The following is a 21,225-nucleotide window of genomic DNA, read 5'->3' as shown; positions in this document are numbered from 1 at the left end:
CTTAAAATATGAATACTATCCTCCTGTAATATTGTTTCTCTCCACGGCCCAAGGTTTAAAGAGACCAACCTGATATATTTAACTATTAGCAGAAATGTACCAATAAATTCACATTAGAGACAGCGCCGTAACTTATATTTTTTTTCTGGGGGGCAAGCATTAATATGTGTATTTGGGCCTCCTAGAAAAAGTTGTTTTTCTCATTCTTGGCCCCCCCTCTTTCTAAATTTTTCTTACTATTTATGCCCCCCGGAGCCTGTCGGCCCTCCCTCACGGCAAGGTCTGCGGGGCCGTCACTTACGCCCTTGGGCCCATTCCATACATGACAAATTAATTAAGGGGACAACATTGACAAATCTCAAAGCCATACGAATAAATGTTATTTCTAGGGACCCTAATAATAGACGTTTCTTACTGAAGTGGGCACAAGGCTCACTTTTGTTTTATTTACCTTTTGTGCGCTGCTTTATGTAATGTAGTGAAACTGTTTAATGCTTCATTTATAATTTCATGTTCGTATTGTATATGGATTAAGAAAATTTCGTCTCCAAATGGGCCCCTTCGAACGGCGGGGAACCTCCCTGGGGGGAAGTTGCCCCTCCCCTGTCCCACACAAGTTACGGTCCTGATTAGAGAAGAAGTAAACTCTTTCGAAATTTACGCAACTTGCAAATACCAAACCCTACTAGTGCTAAAATTGATGAGTTAGTTCCACTGTTACAACTGCTATAAGGGGAAAGTAGGGGAAGGACTGCTAAGATTCGCTGGCCAGGTTTTGTGTCAAAACACAGCGCCAAGCTACAGTGAACGGACAATACATATTTCAGTAATTTTCAGAACATATTGTATTTGCTAACCACAGTGGCGTATTTACGATTTTGTTTCGGGAGGAGCTTTGCTAACTTTCGGGGGGGGGGGGCTTTACCTGGAAATGTGAAAATTCTACAATATATTTCATTTACTTTACTATACTAGTACGATTTCGGAAGGGGGGGTTTAAACCCGGAAGCCACCCCCCTAAATACGCCACTGGCTAACCACACCAGCTGTGTTTACATCGGATTCCGTAAGCTCTGGAAATAAGTTGTAAAGAGAAATATCGAATTATGTCAGTGAATATAATCATTAAAAAAAAAAACTCTTTCTAAATATAAAATGAAATGAAATCTTTCACTTTTATGCCGGCTAGGCTAAAGGAGACGGTGATGATGAGAAATGAATAGAGTGGTGGAACGAAAAAAGTGGAAGGAAACGGGAGAACCCCGAGAAAACTCACGTACGCGATGTTTGCCCACCATGAAATTCATTTTGCGCAAGCTGGGATCGATCCAGGGACCCCACGCACCAGAGGTGAACGCTCTACCATTGAGCCACCGCGGCCCCCGACTCTTTTTAAGGGAGCTAAACTCCAAGCAATCAAAATAGCTCTCTTGAAAAGCTATATTCTCTTATCCACAGACGGAAATAAATAAGATAAATGTAATAATCTTTGCCCAATTGAGATCTTTTGGTTGTAACTTTTAGAAGAGATGTGAATGACTAGTTTCTTTTCTTTTCTTTTCTTTTCTTTTCTTTTCTTTTCTTTCTTTCTTTTTTTTTAAAAAGAGCCTACAATAAAGCATAATATAACTATTTTACATCAAATATTATCATTAACAAAATTACGAACTACCAATATATTTCATTATTACTGACAAAGGTTACTTGCTGCAAGAAAGTTTCAATAATAGTAATAATAGTGTCTACATGTAATAAACGAGTGTTATAGTGAAAACTATGTTGCTTTTCAATGTGTATATACTTGTACGTACGATTGCATCTTATTATTATTATTGTTTCTTAAACGGAAATGTGGTTACTTAATTAATTATAGAGTTTAGCGTCCCTTATCATCACCGAGACTGCATGAGACATGGATCTATAGTTTAAAGTGGAATTCAAATTACCACAACGCGTTCAAATTTCAAAGCTTGATCCACCGTGAATCGAACTGGGGACCTTGTATGCCAAAGTCCCGCGCTCGCTAGCCACTAGACAAGCAGGATGAGCTGGAAATCCGGTTGTTTTCCTAACAAAGAATCAATCTGGAGGATCCTTCCATACTTTAGAAAACCTAAATTCTATTCCTTGCTATGCCAGCGACTTTTTTTTTTTTTTTTTTTTTTTATGTAGCTGTATCGTATAAAAGAAACAATTGTATTCTGTAAAAAGAAAACTGAACAGAAGTCAATTGTGTAGGAAGCGAATAAGTAGAGCTATTTGGCGTGAACTAGTTAATGAAGCTGCTACCTGCTATAATGTTTCATGTTCCGCTTACGGCGAATTTACACTATAATGTATGAACAAGTCAAAGCCGTTATGATCGGATATTTTCTCTTGAACAAGCTTTAAAAAGGAACATGTTCCGTCAGTATAATACGCAGAATATCACCAAGAAGGGGGAGGGGAGGATGAGCTCCTAAGTTTATATTATTTCAGGATTTTTGTATGGTATCTTAATACGGTGTTTATTTCCTCGTAATATCTTGTTCAGGGGGTGGGTGTTAAAACACTAATTTCGCGTACCCAACTGTGTTCCGTACCTTCATTCAAAAGAAAACAAGGAAACATTGTAACTTTTTTTTTTTTTTTTTGGTTAATTGAACTTTATTAAGGAAATAGAGAATACTTAACATTATTTGAACCTTCAGTATAACAAAATATGATTACAAAGTCATATTCACTCAGTGAGTATTACACAAATGAGCTCGAAATAAGCCCGAATTACAGAAACTTAACGCAAAATTGTATTTTTATGTAGAGGATTCATTTTGCAGTTGTGCTTTTCAAGTTCCCCAGAAAGAACAGTGCAATATATACCGTTGCACAGTATATTTACAAAGTTAGGCCCGAGAAATATGGTTGTATATTTAAAAATTCACGACCCGAGCACGTGCAGACCTCTAAAGTGAACAGGCTTTCTATGTCCAACCAATAAATAAAAAGAAGATACAGCAATTCAGGATTATATTATGTTGAATTCCATAGAACAGATTTCAAGAAACGCTCGAAATATTTGCCGGAAGTTCAACGTGAGTAATAGAGTAAGGCATTTATTTATCAACTATAGTCAATAAGGCATCTACCTAAAACGAATAATCATATGATCCAGGTTCGATCCTTGATGGAGGCGGGAGTTATTCTTTCGTTCTGTCTCACTCAGAAATTCACACATAATGTTGCCCACGAGATGAGAGACATTATGATTCTCGTCTCGCTTTCGAGACGAGAAATTCCTCGAGTCACGTGGGTAAGACTAGTTCACCTATCTTAAATCTCAAAACATTTTGTGTGTGTGTGTGTTACATGACTCATAGCATAAAAACTATTTAATCGCCAGGTTTAAGAGGGGAATAAGTCTAGAAACAAAAAATGTTGAGAAATCTAAGCAATATATATATATAAGTAGTAGAGTTTTTGCTGGAAAAATTCCTTCGTTAATAATTGATAAAATACATAATATTTATATACTGATTTTCTGCTATTGATTTCATATTCTAACAAAAGACAACAGCTTCAGAACATTTTAGTATGATGTCGAGGCTTCTTGTGATGGATTTCAAATCGATACACACAGTTTGTATCATGCTATCTGTTAGTTGTTCACAAGTCGCAACTGTCTCTACGACTGGAAAAACAAATTTATCAAAAAGAACCAACCACTACTGTGGTCCTTGAGTTTTGAAAGCCGCCTTTTAGTATGTAAGAAGGGAAGCGTTGTTCCACACAACACCAAGACACGGGTTTTGGGAAGCTTTCTTCACTTCTGGAAAACATCTTAATTTTTTTTCTCTTCGTTCCAGCTCTTTGCAATAAAAGGGAGACAAGTCGTACGCACGCATTTCTTTCGTTAAAAAGGAAAAAAAGAGGGAAAAATAGAAAAATTCCAGGACATTCCAGGGGTTTCTCCTCCTCCGTAGAGCGCAGAACAGAGAAGAGAAGTCTTCTTTTCAGAATCCAACCTGGAAACCGTTTAATTAAAAGCAGCCCGCCCTCGCGTGCTTTTAGCAGTAAGACACCAATTAGCGTCCACAACGTTTCCCTGTTTTTTAACGGTATAAAGAGTAACTGCATGAGCAAGCAAACGTGTATACAAGCAGGTTAGACACTTCTTACCACCAAAAAATATCAAGCAGTCTTCTTCTCTCTCTATCTCTTGTCTTTGTATTTTGGGTGTTAATTAACATGTTGCAAAAGCTTGTTGTATGTAAAGACCAACCGAACAGAGTGCTACCAACAGATGTAAAATTTAATGCAATAACGAAGGACCGCTAAGTAAATAATGACAACTCCAATGCAGATGAGGTAGACTTCTGTTTGAAAGAAAGAAAGAGACAGCTGGGCCAAGCTGTTCATGTATACTTTCATTATATTCTGATTCGCACCTATATACAAAAAAAGAAAGATAAACTACGTACCCATAAAATGTACTCTATTGTTTCACTGAAAGAAGGAAGAAAACTAATTCAAGTAACGAAATAACATTTTACCTGTACGTAAACCAAACAAAATTTTGATAAAATTATAAAACTGAAACACTTGTCTGTAATCTAGAAATTCATGTAATCTGTATGCCATACTGTTGCCCAAGAAACGAGACGGAACGGGACGAGACGAGAGATAATTTTGTAGAAGTTTCGTCTCATCTCGATCCTCGGAAGAATTCTAGAAGTTATAAGAATCCCTCCCGAGAGGTCCACGAAGAACCACAACATTCAAACCATATCTATTATTGAAGTGCTTACACTGCGTAAGGAAGAGATAGCGTAATTTAGTGCTTAGAGCGTGGTTTCGGGTTCGATTTCCAGTCGGTGATTCCCAATTTTCGGCGTCCACTCAGAATCGTGAAGCAAACTGAAAAATCACGCGAATAAAAGATGTGACGTCTACTAAAGTATTAGGCCTAGGAAGCTCCTGATACGCCTGTTAGACGCAGCGTGCTCACCATATATTCGTCGCTAGGCTGGACGTAGTTCAGCCGGTCGCTAAGAGATGGCATTGGAGCGGTTCAGGCCTACAAAAAGGGCTGTTACGCCAAGTGTTTTTCTTATGCTGTATAATAACCTGTGCATCTTTAAACGTTGATAAATGTCCATTATATTCGTACAATCACTTTATCAATTTATATTTTTTATACTATAAATCACGTAACACCAAAACAAGGTTTGAAATTTAAGACTTGGGTGAACAAGTGAGCAGACGAGACTCGAGAAATTTAAAACTTGGCGGAACAAATGTGCAAACGAGACTCGAGAAATTTAAAACTTGGCTGAACAAATGTGCAAACGAGACTCGAGAAATTTAAAACTTGGCTGAACAAATGTGCAAACGAGACTCGAGAAATTTAAAACTTGGCTGAACAAATGTGCAAACGAGACTCGAGAAATTTAAAACTTGGGTGAACAAATGTGCAAACGAGACTCGAGAAATTTAAGACTTGGGTGAACAAGTGTGCAAACGAGACTCGAGAAATTTAAGACTTGGGTGAACAAGTGTGCAAACGAGACTCGAGAAATTTCTCGTATTGTTGTGTCTCGTCTCGTTTACGTGACGGGAATCGAGATGAGACGAGACATGCCTTCTCTCGTGAGCAACACTTAGTAAGTATGAAGGTCAAAGTGTTTAAACTTGCAAGTCCGGCTCTCGGCGTCTGTAATTAATCGCTGCGCTACCCTATCAGGGTACAGCGAGCCACAGACTCAGTTCAACTCACCGTGAGCTCATTAAGGACAATAAGTGCAAGGTCTTTAGTGTAACCGTGAGACCAATGAGTTTACTGAACGCTAGATCAAGGGAGCACAAGCCTCATTGCGATTAGTGAGCGCGAGCCTTGTTCAGGGTAGTGAGCCGCACGAGCTCCCAGTCCACAATGGCCATAAGATGAGAGTAGAGTTTCCTCGTGGCTACATGGTTTGCGTACGCATCTTTGGCACGGGAGAGTTGGGTTCGATTTCAGGGCGAACTTATATGGTTCGGATTCCACTTTAAAATATAGGTCCACTCCTCATATATCCTCGCTGCTGAACGGGATGCTAAACTCCAAACTGAACTCATGAGTATAAAGACTAGATTATCGGCAATAGATGGCAGCACGTATTCCCTATCTTTACAATGTATTTTATAAGGAGTAACAATATTTACAACCATTGAATCAGTACTTATGCTGAAAGTTTCAGTGGACCGAGCTCTATAGTTACACCCTAATTACCAGCCTGGATCCAATAGTAGTAATTTTGGTTTTCTTAAAATTTTTATTAGTTCAAAATTAACATTTGAACATTTATTTCTAACATCGAACTCAACTATGAATGAATTTAATTTGTTTCTTGTATTTTGAAATGGTACTTTAGAAAATAGTATCTCACGTAAGGATAATTCTAGAGATCGCTCAGAATTAGTGAGCCGCAGGAAAACCACTTTAATGTTATTAACCAGATATACTCGTATACTGCAAAATCTCCCCCTCCCCCCCAAAAAAAAGGAAAAATTGGAGAATGTGCATAGCATATATGAAAAATGAAAACATCCTTTTACCGATGAACTCTTTGTGTAAGAAACCAGAAGGATCAACGCCACAGAAATATAATCTCGATCATTCCTACACATTTGACTTGAAAAAGGTGCGACCATTAAACACCTACACCACAAAGAAAAGGGGCACACAAAACAAACAAACAAACAAACAAAAACTTTTCGACTAGCAACAATCATAAAAACTACAGACTTTCTCTCTACTTGGATTTTTATACATTATTCTAACCTCTCTATTGGAACGACGACATGCCATGCTTCTAAAACGAAATACAGAAAACTAAACTGATTAATAAATCAAGTTTGCCATTCCATTTCAGAACCACGACTAATAAGAGAGAACTTATTGATTAAAAGTGGGATGCGAACTACAAGTCGAGCTTTACCAACGATATGTATATATCTCTATCAGAAATCGAAAGTACAAGTAAACTAATCAACTGGGTTTTGTGATATAGTACTAGAATAGAAAAAAAAAAAAGTGACTCCAATTTATATGGAGGAAGAACAGAATGTATTTATTTATTTGTATTGAAGGCCTGTGGCCCATAATACAATTCTACAGGTTTGTGACACACTCCTAACGTGAATATAAACAACAACAAATACAAATGAATAGATATACTAAAAGATTAATTATTTTTTTTCTTATGATGGAGTAGGGGATGCATTGTTGTCCTCAGCCTCTTTTAAAGCTTCTTCTCGTAAACGATAGAATAAATGCAGAAATTTTGCTAGGGTTGATAACTTCTGAAGAACAGAAACGATACAGGCTTTTTCACAGTCATTAGTAACATTTATCAAAATGACAATCCTAGACCAATATTTTAACCATGACAATGAATTTTTCTTGTGGAAACAATTAATAAAAAGATTATGACTAAAGGTACGGGAATAGGGAGAGAGAGAGAGAGAGAGAGAGAGAGACAAATGAGAGATTGTTTTGTGTCACTTGTCTTTCTTAGAACAACATGAAGTCCAATAAATAGAGAATTCCGTTTGTAGCACTCCCTTATTCTCCGGTAACTAATTTTTTCTCTTGCTAACAAAACTATTTGCTGTTAAATCCATTCCATTTATCTTCGTTACTGTGACAAACAATTATTATTTTTTCTTACAAACCAACTACATTTTTAGACTTCATATAGTAGTTTCGAACACATCTAAAAGAAATTCAGGATTCCCCCAAAGCATATAATAATAATAATAATAATAATAATAATAATAATAATAATAATAATAATAATAATAATAATAATAATAATAATAATAATGTAATAGAAATCCAATTCTAAGTTCTACATAACACAAAATTGTTGTTTGGAATTTAAGGTATATTTTCAGCGCCAAGGTTATGAAATGTCAACCTACACAGCTCAAGATCAGATGCAAATCACATGAGTTGCTATTGGGAATCAAACCCTCGCCTCCTGCACCAAAGTTGTATATGGTAATCATTTAATCACGAGTGAGCCTCGCTAAAAATATTTTCATGTCCGAACAGAACCCTAGCGGTCGTGTCCACTAGTTCCTTAGTATTGTGAATCCTTTATCATCTTTGCTTACTGTGCTTTTCCCTTTCAACATCAAAACTATGCAGTCTTTCCCTAAGTCCTCAAGATATTCTTCCCATCTTCCTAAAAATTTGTTTTCCTCGCCAACTATCTACTTATTCTTACTTCCTACAGTCACTGTGATTCCCGTTTGTTTTCAGCGAATTTCCGTGGATTTAACTTGCTGTATATTTCCTATTGTTTCCTCAGCCTTTTAATTAGACCTTATTCTATGTCCTCATGGTTTGTTTGTAAGGTCTTTCCTTTGCTCTATTTATTTCTAGTCATAATTCGTTACTTAACTTCTTGTGCATCTTTTGCCATCATCTGAATTATTTCAGGACTAGCTAAAAATGCCTGGGGTACAACATACAGTTCTACAAGAATATGATACCAAAACCTCACAGGGGGGAGCGGTGGCTCAGTGGTAGGGCGTTCACCTCCGGTGCTTGGGGCCCCTGGTTCGATCCCAGCTCACGCCGTGTGAACTTTGTGGTGGACAAACACCGTGCTCCTGGGTTTTTTCGGGGTTCTCCCGTTTCCTCCCACTTTCTTCATTCCATCATTTCACTCATCTCTCATCATCACCGTCTCCTTTAGCCTAGCTGGCATACACGTGGGACGTAAAACTTAAAGATTTCATTTCATTTTAAAACCTCACAGGATGAACTGCGTCTTTTCATTTTCTCCACGAGTGTACAAGTTTGAGCAACTCTATGTAAAGAAGACTGCCCTTTTACTCTTCATATAATCCTTGCTCTTCACAATCCTATAAAAGGAATACCCTCCACTGACCATTTGACCACTGTCAATTGTAAGAACAGGAAATGCTCTCCTTGGTCCCTCCTATACAAATATAATGAACACGGTGAAAGTTGACCTCACAACGAAAGCACTGACATTTCTTTTCTTTCTTTCTTTCTTTTTTCAAACAATACAACACATGCTTCTTCTACTGACCGGAGAACTTTCTATCACAGAGCATGAAATCCCTTCCAAACCCACTGAGCTAAAATGTTTTGACAACAATATCCACCCTCTACATTCTTTTCTTTTTCTTCATTCTAAATACAGTCCCGCTATAAATCTTTACTTCCTAGTTCTTATTGTTCATGGAACTAACCTGCCATATAAATATCTGACACTTTGTCCAGTTCAATTGCTGACATATTGCTTTACGAGCTGTCAAAAACGGTTCTGGATGACTTCTTTTCATTTTAGTCAAACCTGTCCTTTTTGAAATAACCAAAAACGTTGGAAGTTTTTGTCACACTATATCCTATCTTCGCATTAGTTACGCTTAATTACCATGCAAGGCTGTAGGCTGCAAAAGGGCCAAATCCATCCAATAATTCACTCACCATAAACTAACTTTACATAAAATGTATTTTAGTATTTTTACTACACATAAATCTCCTCTCTTCACTTCATAAATTAATGTCACGAGTCAACTTTAAAAAACCTAATGCTATTGATTGCTTTAAAATATTATTTAAAAAATAAAGCATGAATAATGGTTAGCCTTTCTGATTCACATTCAGGACGTTTTGAGTTCCAAACCCACGTCCGGCGATCCTGACGGAGGTTCTTTCTCAGTCCCACTATATAGTAGTAGTAGCAGTAAATTCTTAACGAGAAAAATTCAACCAATACCCTTACTTATTAACTTTGCATACACAAAACCTGGAATACTATAATATTTCGCATATGTTGATTATTCTTGTAGGATATTTAAAATTAAAATTTTAAAAAGTACTTCAGCTAATAACTTTAAACCCATGCAGAGTAAAATTCACTTAAGTATCTAGGATTACGGTAATTTACAACAAAAAATAAACAAAAGCTTCTATACTAATACAACGTAGTGAAAGGCTTAAAAAAATAAAGTTAATTTTTATGGGTGCATATACAGCATATGTAAATTATAAAACACATGTTCCAATGAACTTTAAAAAAGAAATGCCGAATCGTAGCTATGACATAATCCGCGGTTGCTAGATTCCAGGCAAATCCCATTCAAGATTCCGTTTAGTTGCGTTGACTACTGAAATAGAGATTAATTGACGTACACAACACTACCGAATACTATTAAGAAAGATGAGGACAACATGCAACTTCATTTTATAAGCAGGAAACTACTATCTCACCATTTACAAAATCTCTTGACAAAAATGGCATCTAAACACCGTTATTTGAATCACAAAAATAAAATTAAAAACACATCTGAAACGTAGAGAAGAAATAAATAAACAGAACACAGGACGCAATCCTGTGGTAAAGGGGGGGGGGAAAGAAAAAAACTTGTTTATACTGACGTCATCTTCAGGGATCATCAAACAACAGAATTCATGGATTAGCGTTGTTAAGTGAGCGAAAACAACAAACTATGCATAGCGAACGAAATATAAAACAGACTCAACTGCTACAAAAAATTCGTCAGTAAATTCCATCAACCTTACGCACAGTGGAAGTTCAACTCTCCCTTCGTAGTGGCTACATGCCTCTCCGTACAGGCACCAGTAAAAATGATGATAAGCCTATTAAAAAAAAGTACATACTTCTATTCGGTAACTTACTTACATAGTGACGAACTACAGCACAGTTTTCAGCACTGTACAGAAAATTCCGTTCTTTCTACGTCACGAAAAACAATGAAAATTGAGATTTTTTCCCGAAGTTATTGACAAAAGACCACGTATGGTGTACATACCAATGTTTGCTGGTAATTGTACAGCAGTACTAAACGCCTAGCATTCTATTTATTTATTTATTTATTTATTATTGCTGCCTTCTCCAAGAAATTTCTGATAAGCACCGACTAATATCAAAACATGTGAAATAAATTCAAACTGAAAAACGTAGCACAAAAGTTAGGGTATGCAGTTGCTTCTCTTCACTATTTTCAATCAACACCCTATTCTTTTATTATTACTGTGTGTGTGGGGCCGGGTTTAATTCCCTAATCTAATATGAGAGGATAACTTGTACACAGGTCTCTAAATAACAAAAATAATTAAATTTGGCAGATGAATCAATATGACAGCAGCTCGGTTAGTGAATTTCATTTCCTACAAACAGCGTGAAAGAATAGTGGATGATTGGCGAACTATCCTCCTCTTCGTTTCCTTTACAGCACTTGAAGATACTTGTTAGACGCCAGCTTTCCACAACTACATAATAGAATGAGCAGTTGTCAAATACTGAAGTATGTACACTCATGTCCAAAAAAATTGTCGCATGTCTATAAATATGTTGTTGTAGGAATATAATTTGATAACGAATTCGCCCTGTATTTCTTATAGTGTTAATATGTGTATGATCGGCAAAGACATGTATGTGGAAAATATCATGTCAAATAAGAACAATAAAACGAAAATAAAATTTTCTTGTCCATTTAGCAACATTTTGTTTCACTCATTCTAATTTTCTTATTTATAATTCTTTTTATGAAATTTACCACGAATATCCATTTCTCGATTATACACATAGTATCAGTATTAAAAGTACCCTGCAGTCATTATCAAATTATATTCTTACAAGGAGACAGTTATAGATATGCGACAATCATTTTGGACATGAGTGTACCTTTTCTTATCTAGAACGCAGAAGCAAAACTACACAACTTGCAAAATAAAACACGTGTTGATACAATCAAGATCTGTCAGGAAGGATCAGGTATAGACTTGCCAACTGTGGTGTTTCAGGCTAGACTACAAGATCTACGCGTATTTACTCTACGAGCGACACTCATATGGTTGCCAAATGGAAGATTTTTTAAAAGGAATTTTTTTTGGATTTCACAAAAGATTTTACATTTACTCGATAAGTTTTCAATGATACGAGAAGTTTCAGAGTCTGAAAAAGAAGGCATACTGAGCTGAAGAACATCGTCTAGTAGTCCTAGACATTCACGTCCTGGACAACTCAGACGTCTCGATGTCATTACTTGGTCACTTGTAATTACAGCACTCGGAGACTATACAATGTATAACTAACATTTCGTCTACTTTCGGGACAAATACTTCTCTAAAAGCTTTCTCTTCTCTTTTTTTCTTTTTATATTTTGAAACTATAGATCGCAATAGATACCAACTCAATACGACGGTCATATCATAATTAGCGTAGCCCACGAGACAAGACGAGACATAAAAATTTTCTCTCGGTTTATCTCGTCAATTTTGTACAAGTCTCGTCTCAAATCGTAAATTTATATACTTGAATTTTGAAAGTACAGTAGTCATTACAGAATTTTACAATTAGTAATAGGAAATTTAAATGCTATATAAAGATATATGTTGAAAATTTAACATTAATGAAAACATATATAGAATTTTATCCTTATAACATCAATGTTCATGTCCAAACGAACATAAAAATTCGTTCACAGCACAGAACTAATGTTAGAAAAGCAAATTTTCGGAGTGCAATGTATGAAATGCTGAGACACTGACCACACTTCTGTCCTAATATTATAGGTGTAACAACGTAACAGAAATAATGAAATACCGTACAATTAATCAAATATTAAACAAAAGGGTTCAATTAAACATTAATTTATGTAGAAAGGTAACTCAATTGGGGGCGTAATTTGCGGGAAGCAAGGGACTCGCCTGAATTTGAAGATCTTTTAAATAAATTGCATATTAATACAATAATAATAAACGCGAAACTCTTACGTGAATGGATAATCATGTTATTCTGGTAAAATCTGAAACGAAGGTTGTTTAAATTTAAACTCTTAAATCATGTAGTGTCATATGTAGTGGCAAGGGCTTAATTTCCGATCTTCACTATTTCTCAGCTGATCCAAATACTGTACAAAAATAAATTAAATATTCAGAATGCACTATGTATTCAGATGATAAGAAAAAAATAAAGTACGATTATAAAGTATCAACTTGCACGTCTAAATTTAAATTGTATTTATAACTGGAATACATTATATAATGACATGCATGTCTTTAAATGTTGATAAATGCTCTTTCACTGTATTTACGATCACTTTATCAATTTATACTTTTATACTACTAATCCATGTGGCACTAAAACAGTGTTTGACATCTAAGATGAGCGAATGAATGTTGCCACGAGACCCGTAAAATTTCTCTCCTCTTCTCGAAAACTATACGAAAAATGTAACGTTTCTTATCTCGTCTCGATTTTAAAATGTATTTTTCGTCTCGTATTATTTCGAGACAATTAATTTCTTGTCTCACTGTCCACATTAGCTATAATCATGCTCTTATTGATTTTGATATTTAAATTCTTCGATGCGATGATAAAATGTTATGTTCGAAGTAGTAATAATCATTTTCAGACATAGATCTACTCTTTTTTTCTGCAACAATTGTCTTGTTATTTGTGAGGACTATCTCAAAATAATTAAATACTAAGAAGCATTAAAAAAAACTATTAAGTCTTTAGAAACACTTAGCTTTGAATTTGAGGAAAAGTAGGTTTTAAAATATGATGTTATGTACGAAATACATACTGTATATTGTAATATTACACACGGAACACGATTTCTATACTCAAAAGACGTATAGTCTGTGTCTCGATTGAGCAGCATGCACTGAATATATTTCTTAAGGCAAGTTAAGTCAACAGCGATTTTTTTCAAGTGTCAAAACACGCTCTTTGGTATATTTTCCACAAATAAGTTTATTGATATTTTATACAGTAAGAATGCTTTCTTTAATTGAATAATGCATTAACACAATTTACTCTGAAATATTTTGAAGAGATATTCCTGGAACTAGAGATCAGCTTGTTGAATCGAGTTGATTTTCAGTTTAACGTCCTGTTCAGCAGCGAGGCTATATGATACATGGACCTACTGATTAATGTGGAATCCGAACCACATGAGATCCTGCCAGGAATAGAACCCGGGTCTCCCACGTCAAAGGCGTGTACGCTAACCGCTTAGCCACGAATGAGGTATTTGCATAATTCGAGTCAAAACTAAATTATTTGTTTCAAACGAAATTACTCATTGTACACAAAATATATCAACTGACTATATGGGCGTGTCAAATATTATGCATCTTAAAAATTGACCCTACACATTATGTCCTACCGTTCTACGGGCTGTTATTCCGCATGAACGTTGGATCCCTTCCCGCTGGTCTAGTGATTAGCGTTTGCGCCTTTGGTAGACGTGGCACTGAGTTCGATCCCTGGTGTGAGAGCATATGTAAAATTTTAACTATCGTCGATATTTCTGTGTTCAAATAGTAAATGGTAAAAAGAGTGAAATCAAGTAACTGAGAAAGGAAAAGGTAAGAGTGAAGACGTAAAACAAGTAATTGAAAAATGTAGATTATTCAATTAACTTCTTAAAAGTAAACAAATAAAAAGAACGTTGGACTAGTGGTTAACGCAAGCGCTTTTGGTGCACGTGTTTCGAGTCCGATTCCCGTCAGAAATCCTTGAAATTTGAACTATTACGGTGAATCGGATCCCTCTTACACTATCCACGTCTTGTATGGAGTCGATGTTGCAAAGAGACGCTACACTCTGAAGAAATGAGCGCTAAAAGATATTACTTCGTCCTCTAATTCGTTTCCAGCGAGAATAGCGCTTCCACATCATTCTCAAGCTGTTTTTCTTATTTGTTTATCATTGTTGATGCTGATAAGTAACAAGTGCAATTAATATTCATATCATAGCGGGAAGCGGAAATTTGATAAAAATCTTATTCTGCTGATTTTTATTTTGACACAAACAATGGAACGCAACGGAAGCCCTCACTGATGAATGAGCTTTTTGAACACTTGTTTGTTTCTGAACGGAATGCCAATGACCTATTTACTTCTATTTCTGCACAGTAAGTGTTTGTTCTGCGTTAAGGTGAAATTTTATCCACAAACTGTTACATTACGCAACAGTTCTCTTCAGTGCACTTTAGTGATGATAATCCATCTATTGAGCATGATAACTGATAGTTTACTCATGATCTCATCTGCAAATCCGCTTGGACCATGATGTTTACGAAGGTGTAAGTTATTTTATTTGCTATATTAAAGGACATTAATCGCCGGAAATGTTACACAGTTTGTACACATAACAATTACATACTAATTCCCCATTTCAGATACCGGTATTAGCTGTAATCCTTAGCTCTAATAATCAAAATATTCTCATATAGGCTACATTCCTAATCTAATAAACGAAGGGTTTATCACTCAGCCACGTGAAATGCTTCAATTACTCTTTTCTGATATATTGATATATATATATATATACCGTACATATATATCCTCTGACATAAAGACAAATAATGTTCCTATACTTGATGCAAACGGTATGTTTCTGCTCATCCTACTGTTCGAAATCATTTTACTTCTATCGGAATTCACTTTCAAAACAAGTTACTTCTTTTCAGATTTTTTTTTTGTCTAAAACGTTATGCAATTCACTCGATAGCCCAGCGATCGACTGTTTGACCAGTCATGGCACACTATGGTACCTTCACGTCTCATACTGATCGGAAAAGAACTTTATTTATTTAAAGTACGAATTTAAATTCTAAACTCAAATAAAGATATAAAAAAATATTTGTAGCCTATAATGTGTGTATAAATCAGAATTTGTCGATCATATGAACTATAAATTACAGATCAAAAATAAGTGTTATTTCAAAAAATAATACAAAACATAAATGCGAGTAATTGCTTGAAAGTAAACTTGCCCAAAATTCTAATACATCAAATATTTTCCCAATATACCTTTTTTTAACGTTAATTAAATAAACTTATTATGATTTACGATGCCAACTCAAGTTTTAAACAAAATTACTCTGTAAAATACAACTACATCTCGTGATAGATAGTTTCTAAATAACAGTTGCATCACATTTTAATTCAAACTAACTTTGAACAGAAGATAACTTAAAAAAACAACCGTAACAGGATAATAAGGACACGTTATCTAAAAATCTGACGGAGGTAAACCAGATGTAGGCTGAAAATATATTTAGCAATTGTGCTCAATAGAATACGAATTAATGGTTTGGCAAAGCGTTTTCCAATCATTTTGATGTCAGGGACCCCTTGTAACTAGTGTTAATTCTCCGCGACCCATCGTTTTAAAAATTATGTTTTACATACCACAAAAATGAAATGATAAATTACAATCTTACAAGATTGAATGTTATTTCTGACAATGCAACACTGTTATAAATGTAGATACTATTCAAGAAAAATAATACTATACTAGTTAGGCCTAATATTATAAATTGAACATTCACCTATTGTGATGGGTTAATTTAAAAAAAAAATGAGTTTAGTGTCCCTTTCAGCTTTGTCCCTTATTTCATTGCAAGCGAAAGGGAAAAGTTAGTTGGAGTGCGGAATAAACAACCCAACTTATGATTTTAGCATTTTCGGACTTTTTTTTAAAACTTCGGCCACTTTTCGCATAAGCTTCTGTCCATATTGAATAAGTGACGATTTCTAGCACTGGTGAAGGACGTGTGAAATGAATACAGTCATATGTTGTTTCCAGAAGCTTTTTTTTTTTTTTTTTTTTTTTTTTTAAGAAGCCGTTATTTTATTTATTGTACTAACCTGGCTACGCCAGTATTTCCTTTTCTTTTCGTAAGAAAGACAGTTTTGTCTTCTACACGAAAGCATGTTCTACAGTATATTCACTTCATAGAATTAAGCCTTCATTTTTCAATGTTTAAAAGCAGTTATAATCATGTTAAACTGTGCTAATTTTTCAATGTATTTTAGATAGGCTATTTTCGTGTTCCATAGCGCACTAAGGAAAATCATATTTAATAAATAACAAAAATAAACTACGAACGTTATCTTCCCTGTCTTACTGTTGTGGGTACAGGTCTGTGTAGAACTATAATTAATCTAACTAACTTTCTGTAGTAGATAACTACTTACTACTCAAGCATCATCAAATAGATCACGTCGAATTGTCTTGAGAAACCAACTTCCTAAAGCAATATATTTTTAATGATCTCATCTAAATTAGATTTACGAGTACAACACCCCTGTGATACAGCGTTGATCTAGATGCGAAGAGTCAAGGGTTCGATTGGAAAACATGTGACCTACTGGTGGACAACATTGTACACACAGTTTATCAGATTCTATGTTCTTCTTCCCCTATCATCACATCACCAATTCTTTCCTGAAACAATTATAAATCACGTTAGGTTCAGAATTGAAAACTAGAATCGAGCTGAATAGTTCAGTGTTAGGATATGTTTTGTTCCGATAGTATTCAAGAAAATATAAAACGCATTGGAATGCAGCAGCTCAGGGGAAGTATAAATTTCAGTAATATCAGATAATACCAAGTACAGAAATTTTTGAATGGTTAGGATTTAGAATGTGACAATAATATTAAAGTTAAAATGGCATCTCCATGAACATGAACACCATGTACAAACATGTAAACGAAGATGACTAGGTGGATTCAGTCCCACCTAAATTTTCCTTAGCAAGCAAAATTTAGAGGCTAATTTAAAATGTTATATATTAAAATAGGCAATTGCTTCCTAAATTTTACAGTAGCCCCTGTCTCGATATCAAGATGACTATGGTCTTGATTATGAACTTAACTCGTTCACACTTTCATAATTTACCAGCCTTTTTTTTCTAAGGGCGGGGGGCAAGCATTAATACTTGGGCCCCCTCTATTTGGATCTTATTTGCTCCCCAAAGCCTGTGGACCTTCCCGCACGGTAAGGTCTGCGGGGCTGTTAGTTACGCCCCTGGGCCCGTTCCATACATGACAAATTAGTTAAGGGGACAATATTGCCAAATCTCAAAGCCATACGAATAAATATTATTTCTAGGACCTCTAATACTAGACTTTTTTTTTTTTTTTACTGAAATGGGCCTACGACTCATTTTTGTTTTATTTACCTTTTGTGTGCTGTTTTGTTTATTTAATGTACTGAATCTGTTTGATGCTTCATTTATAATTTCATGTTCGTATCGTATATAGAGTAAGTAAAATTTTGTCTTAAAGTGGGACCCCCTCGAACGGAGGGGAGCCCCACAAGTTACGGTCCTGCCTACAGCCTATAATACGAAAATGAGTTTCTACCGAGAATCGAACCTGTCCCTCGTGCCGAAGGCGCGTAAGTTAGCAATACAACTATGAAGGAGTTTTATTATTATTATTATTATTATTATTATTACCTGTGTGTTGTTATTATTCATGTTGATGTATACAGAACAGAGTATTATTTCAGCACTTATATTTCACCTTTATAGATGAGGGTTCCATAATTTACTTTTACGTAAAATACTAATATCTCGCCCTACGCTCGCTAGAAACCAAAACCTCAGTCAGTCTGACTCAAAAAGAGAAATTAAAGTGCTTTCAAAATAGCATTTCGGAAAGTTCGAAAGTGTGGAATTCTAATGATCGAACATTTAAAGATTATATATATATATATATATATATATATATATATATATATATATATATATATATATATATATATATATATATATATATATATATATAAGAAGTACTACGAGATACAGAAGTGCACTACGGACAGACTGACAGTAATGTTTCCGCGTATCTTTAACCTCAAGGAAGTTGAGAAATCCTAACTATATAATGATCCTTTTAAAAAAATCTATGCACCGCAGGCAAAGAAGAAGGCGTAACGTCCTACAGTCCAACTTGTTTCTTGAACAAAAATTCTGAAAATACCACAAAAAATTTTAAAATTGATCTAAAGCTAATTTTCTGTTTGCTTTTGATGATTAAGCTAAAAGAATCACACTTACCTTTTTCATCGATAATGGGTACCCCTCCAAATACATGTCCATAAGATCTCCTGAATAGCAGACCCAGAAAAAGCAACAGAAAATTCCAGTTGGCCATACTATGTTTCACATCAAGTTCACAAAACACTCCGGAAAATAATAATTACTTCAAACTGGTAGGAAAAAAATGCGTGAAACAAATTCACTTCGCGTATCATAACACATAAATAAACAAGAATGTTTTAAGATACACGAATATCACTAAAAATATTTAGAAATAAACATAACTGTCGTAAGAAACGAACACAGATGTATGCATGCGTGTCTTATTTTGTTTCCCAACTGTGTTATTACTTTTATTTTCGGTAAGACTGGCCTATGACGTGTTCACAAACACCTTTTGATAACCCAAACAACACATATCACAGTTTCTTGTCACGACATTCCAATTCGAGAAGAAACAGAAAAAATACATCTTGAGAAAGTGATTTAAAAAAAGATAGAAAAGACTCAACAAAAATGTTTCGATTCGTCACGTGTTCCGCAAACGCCTTGTTATTATTCACGACGATCACATGGTTTACTCTTGATCCACGCACGGTCAACAGGCGACTGAACTGCGCTGGCTGTTCAACAACTGTTCTGTTGTCGTTCCGTCATCCCCCGCTCGCAACTTGGTTGTTGGTTCCTCCATAGCCGAGAGAAGAAACACTGGCATGCCACTGCCACTCGAGTGTAGCCGAGGATACACGAATGGAAGCGAACTGAAAGAAAAGTACAAAACACAGCGGGAGAAGAGAGAACGAAGACGATTCCAAGCAACCAAATAGCAAGTAAAAATAAAAAGGGAAGAAAAAAGGAAGGACTGACTGACCGTTTCGTAGGAAGGAAACAAGATGTCACTCGACTTGACAACTGTCATCATGCAGTGATTTTGCCAAACCCCACCCACTTCTGCCCCCTCCATGTCTAGCAATTCCCCATGTTTGCTTCTACATACGCACACCCGGAGTAAAAAAAAAAAGTTTTGTATTTATTGTTTAGTTGTAATTTTCAGCTTTATAACATGAAGTTCAATATACTGTATTTTACCAGAGCTCAACCAAAATACATCCATCTAATCAGTTCGATTTATTTCATTTTTTAAAAAAAATTTGCCCACGTGTTTGCTATCGACTAAATGATGACTAAAGGAGACGATGATAAGTGAATGATAATGTAATAGATGGTGACGAGGAAAATACATAATACCAATGCTCTGAGTAGTGGCGTAACGATTACTATACGGGCCTGCCTGCAAAAAATAAATTTCGGGCCCATCTAATATAAATAAAATAAAGTTTGTCTGTCTGTGTGTCTTTGTGCGGCCTGGGGACCAGACGAGTGGACCGAGAGTTACCAAATTTGGGTCACGGATACCTTGGTCCAGGCCCCAGACCAAGGCGAAGCGGTTTTTTTTTTTTTTTTTCAAAATTCGAACCAGGGAGGTCTCAGGGGGCAACCTGAACATGTAAAAATAGTAGAAAATGACCGATATTAGTGTCGAATTCATAGTTTTCGCGGTCGCTGAGATCAATGGTGAAACTCTGATCGCATTAACTTCCAAATTGATCCTATTCCGCTGCGGGCCGGGATCACCGGGGGGGGGGGGATACCGAGACATGAAAAAGTAATCTAAAATGACCGATATTAGTGTCAAATACATAATGTTCGCGGTCGCTGAGATCAATGGTAAGACTTTCATTAGCGATGTCTTGCAAATTCAGCCACCTTTGTATGCGATCCGGGGGTTAGCGGGGGGAGGGAATACCAAGACACGTAAATATAGACCAAAATGACCGATATTAGTGTCAAAGCCATAGTTTTCGCGGTCGTGGAAATGAATAGTGATACTCCCACAGGCGTTGACTTCCAAATACAGCCCCCACGCGAAGAATGGGTATATTCATCTAGTTACAAATCAAATAAAATTCTGATAGACAGATTATCTTGGCCGAATCTTTAATGGAGTGAGTCCGTTGTCTATCTATTGTCAACAACAACAACACCACCAATAATAATAATAATAATAATAATAATAATAATAATAATAATAATAATAATAATAATAATAATAATAATAATAATAATAATAATAATAATAATTCGGCTTCTTGCAGAAGTCATCGTGTGGAGTAACGCGTTCACTGTGTGATCTTAATAAATACTTACAGGAACTAAATAAGTTACAATTAGTTGAGAGTGAGACACATCGCTGCACACAAAAATGCAAGTCAATTCATTGCTTATCGTTACTAGGTACATTATTTGTAAAAGTTAATCGATTATTTAGTATAGCGTAGTCGCTAACGTCC

The 21,225-nt window shown here is 35.6% G+C and overlaps 1 protein-coding gene across 1 annotated transcript in view; it reads right to left on the bottom strand.

Moving 5' to 3' along the window:
• The window catches only part of LOC145686262 (tyrosine-protein kinase transmembrane receptor Ror-like), a 623,893-nt gene extending 604,340 nt beyond the window's left edge, over positions 1-19,553 (bottom strand). The window contains exon 1 of the mRNA XM_081759379.1: positions 18,893-19,553. Coding sequence (XP_081615505.1) covers positions 18,893-18,989 — 97 coding nt within the window. The 5' untranslated portion in view covers positions 18,990-19,553. The remainder of the gene's footprint in view (positions 1-18,892) is intronic.
• Positions 19,554-21,225: the final 1,672 nt, after the last annotated feature.

This window comes from Thermobia domestica, chromosome 5, assembly GCF_964235325.1.
Source record: "Thermobia domestica chromosome 5, izTheDome1.hap1.1, whole genome shotgun sequence".
NCBI lineage: Eukaryota > Metazoa > Arthropoda > Insecta > Zygentoma > Lepismatidae > Thermobia > Thermobia domestica.
This window is presented reverse-complemented; position numbering and strand designations above follow the sequence as displayed.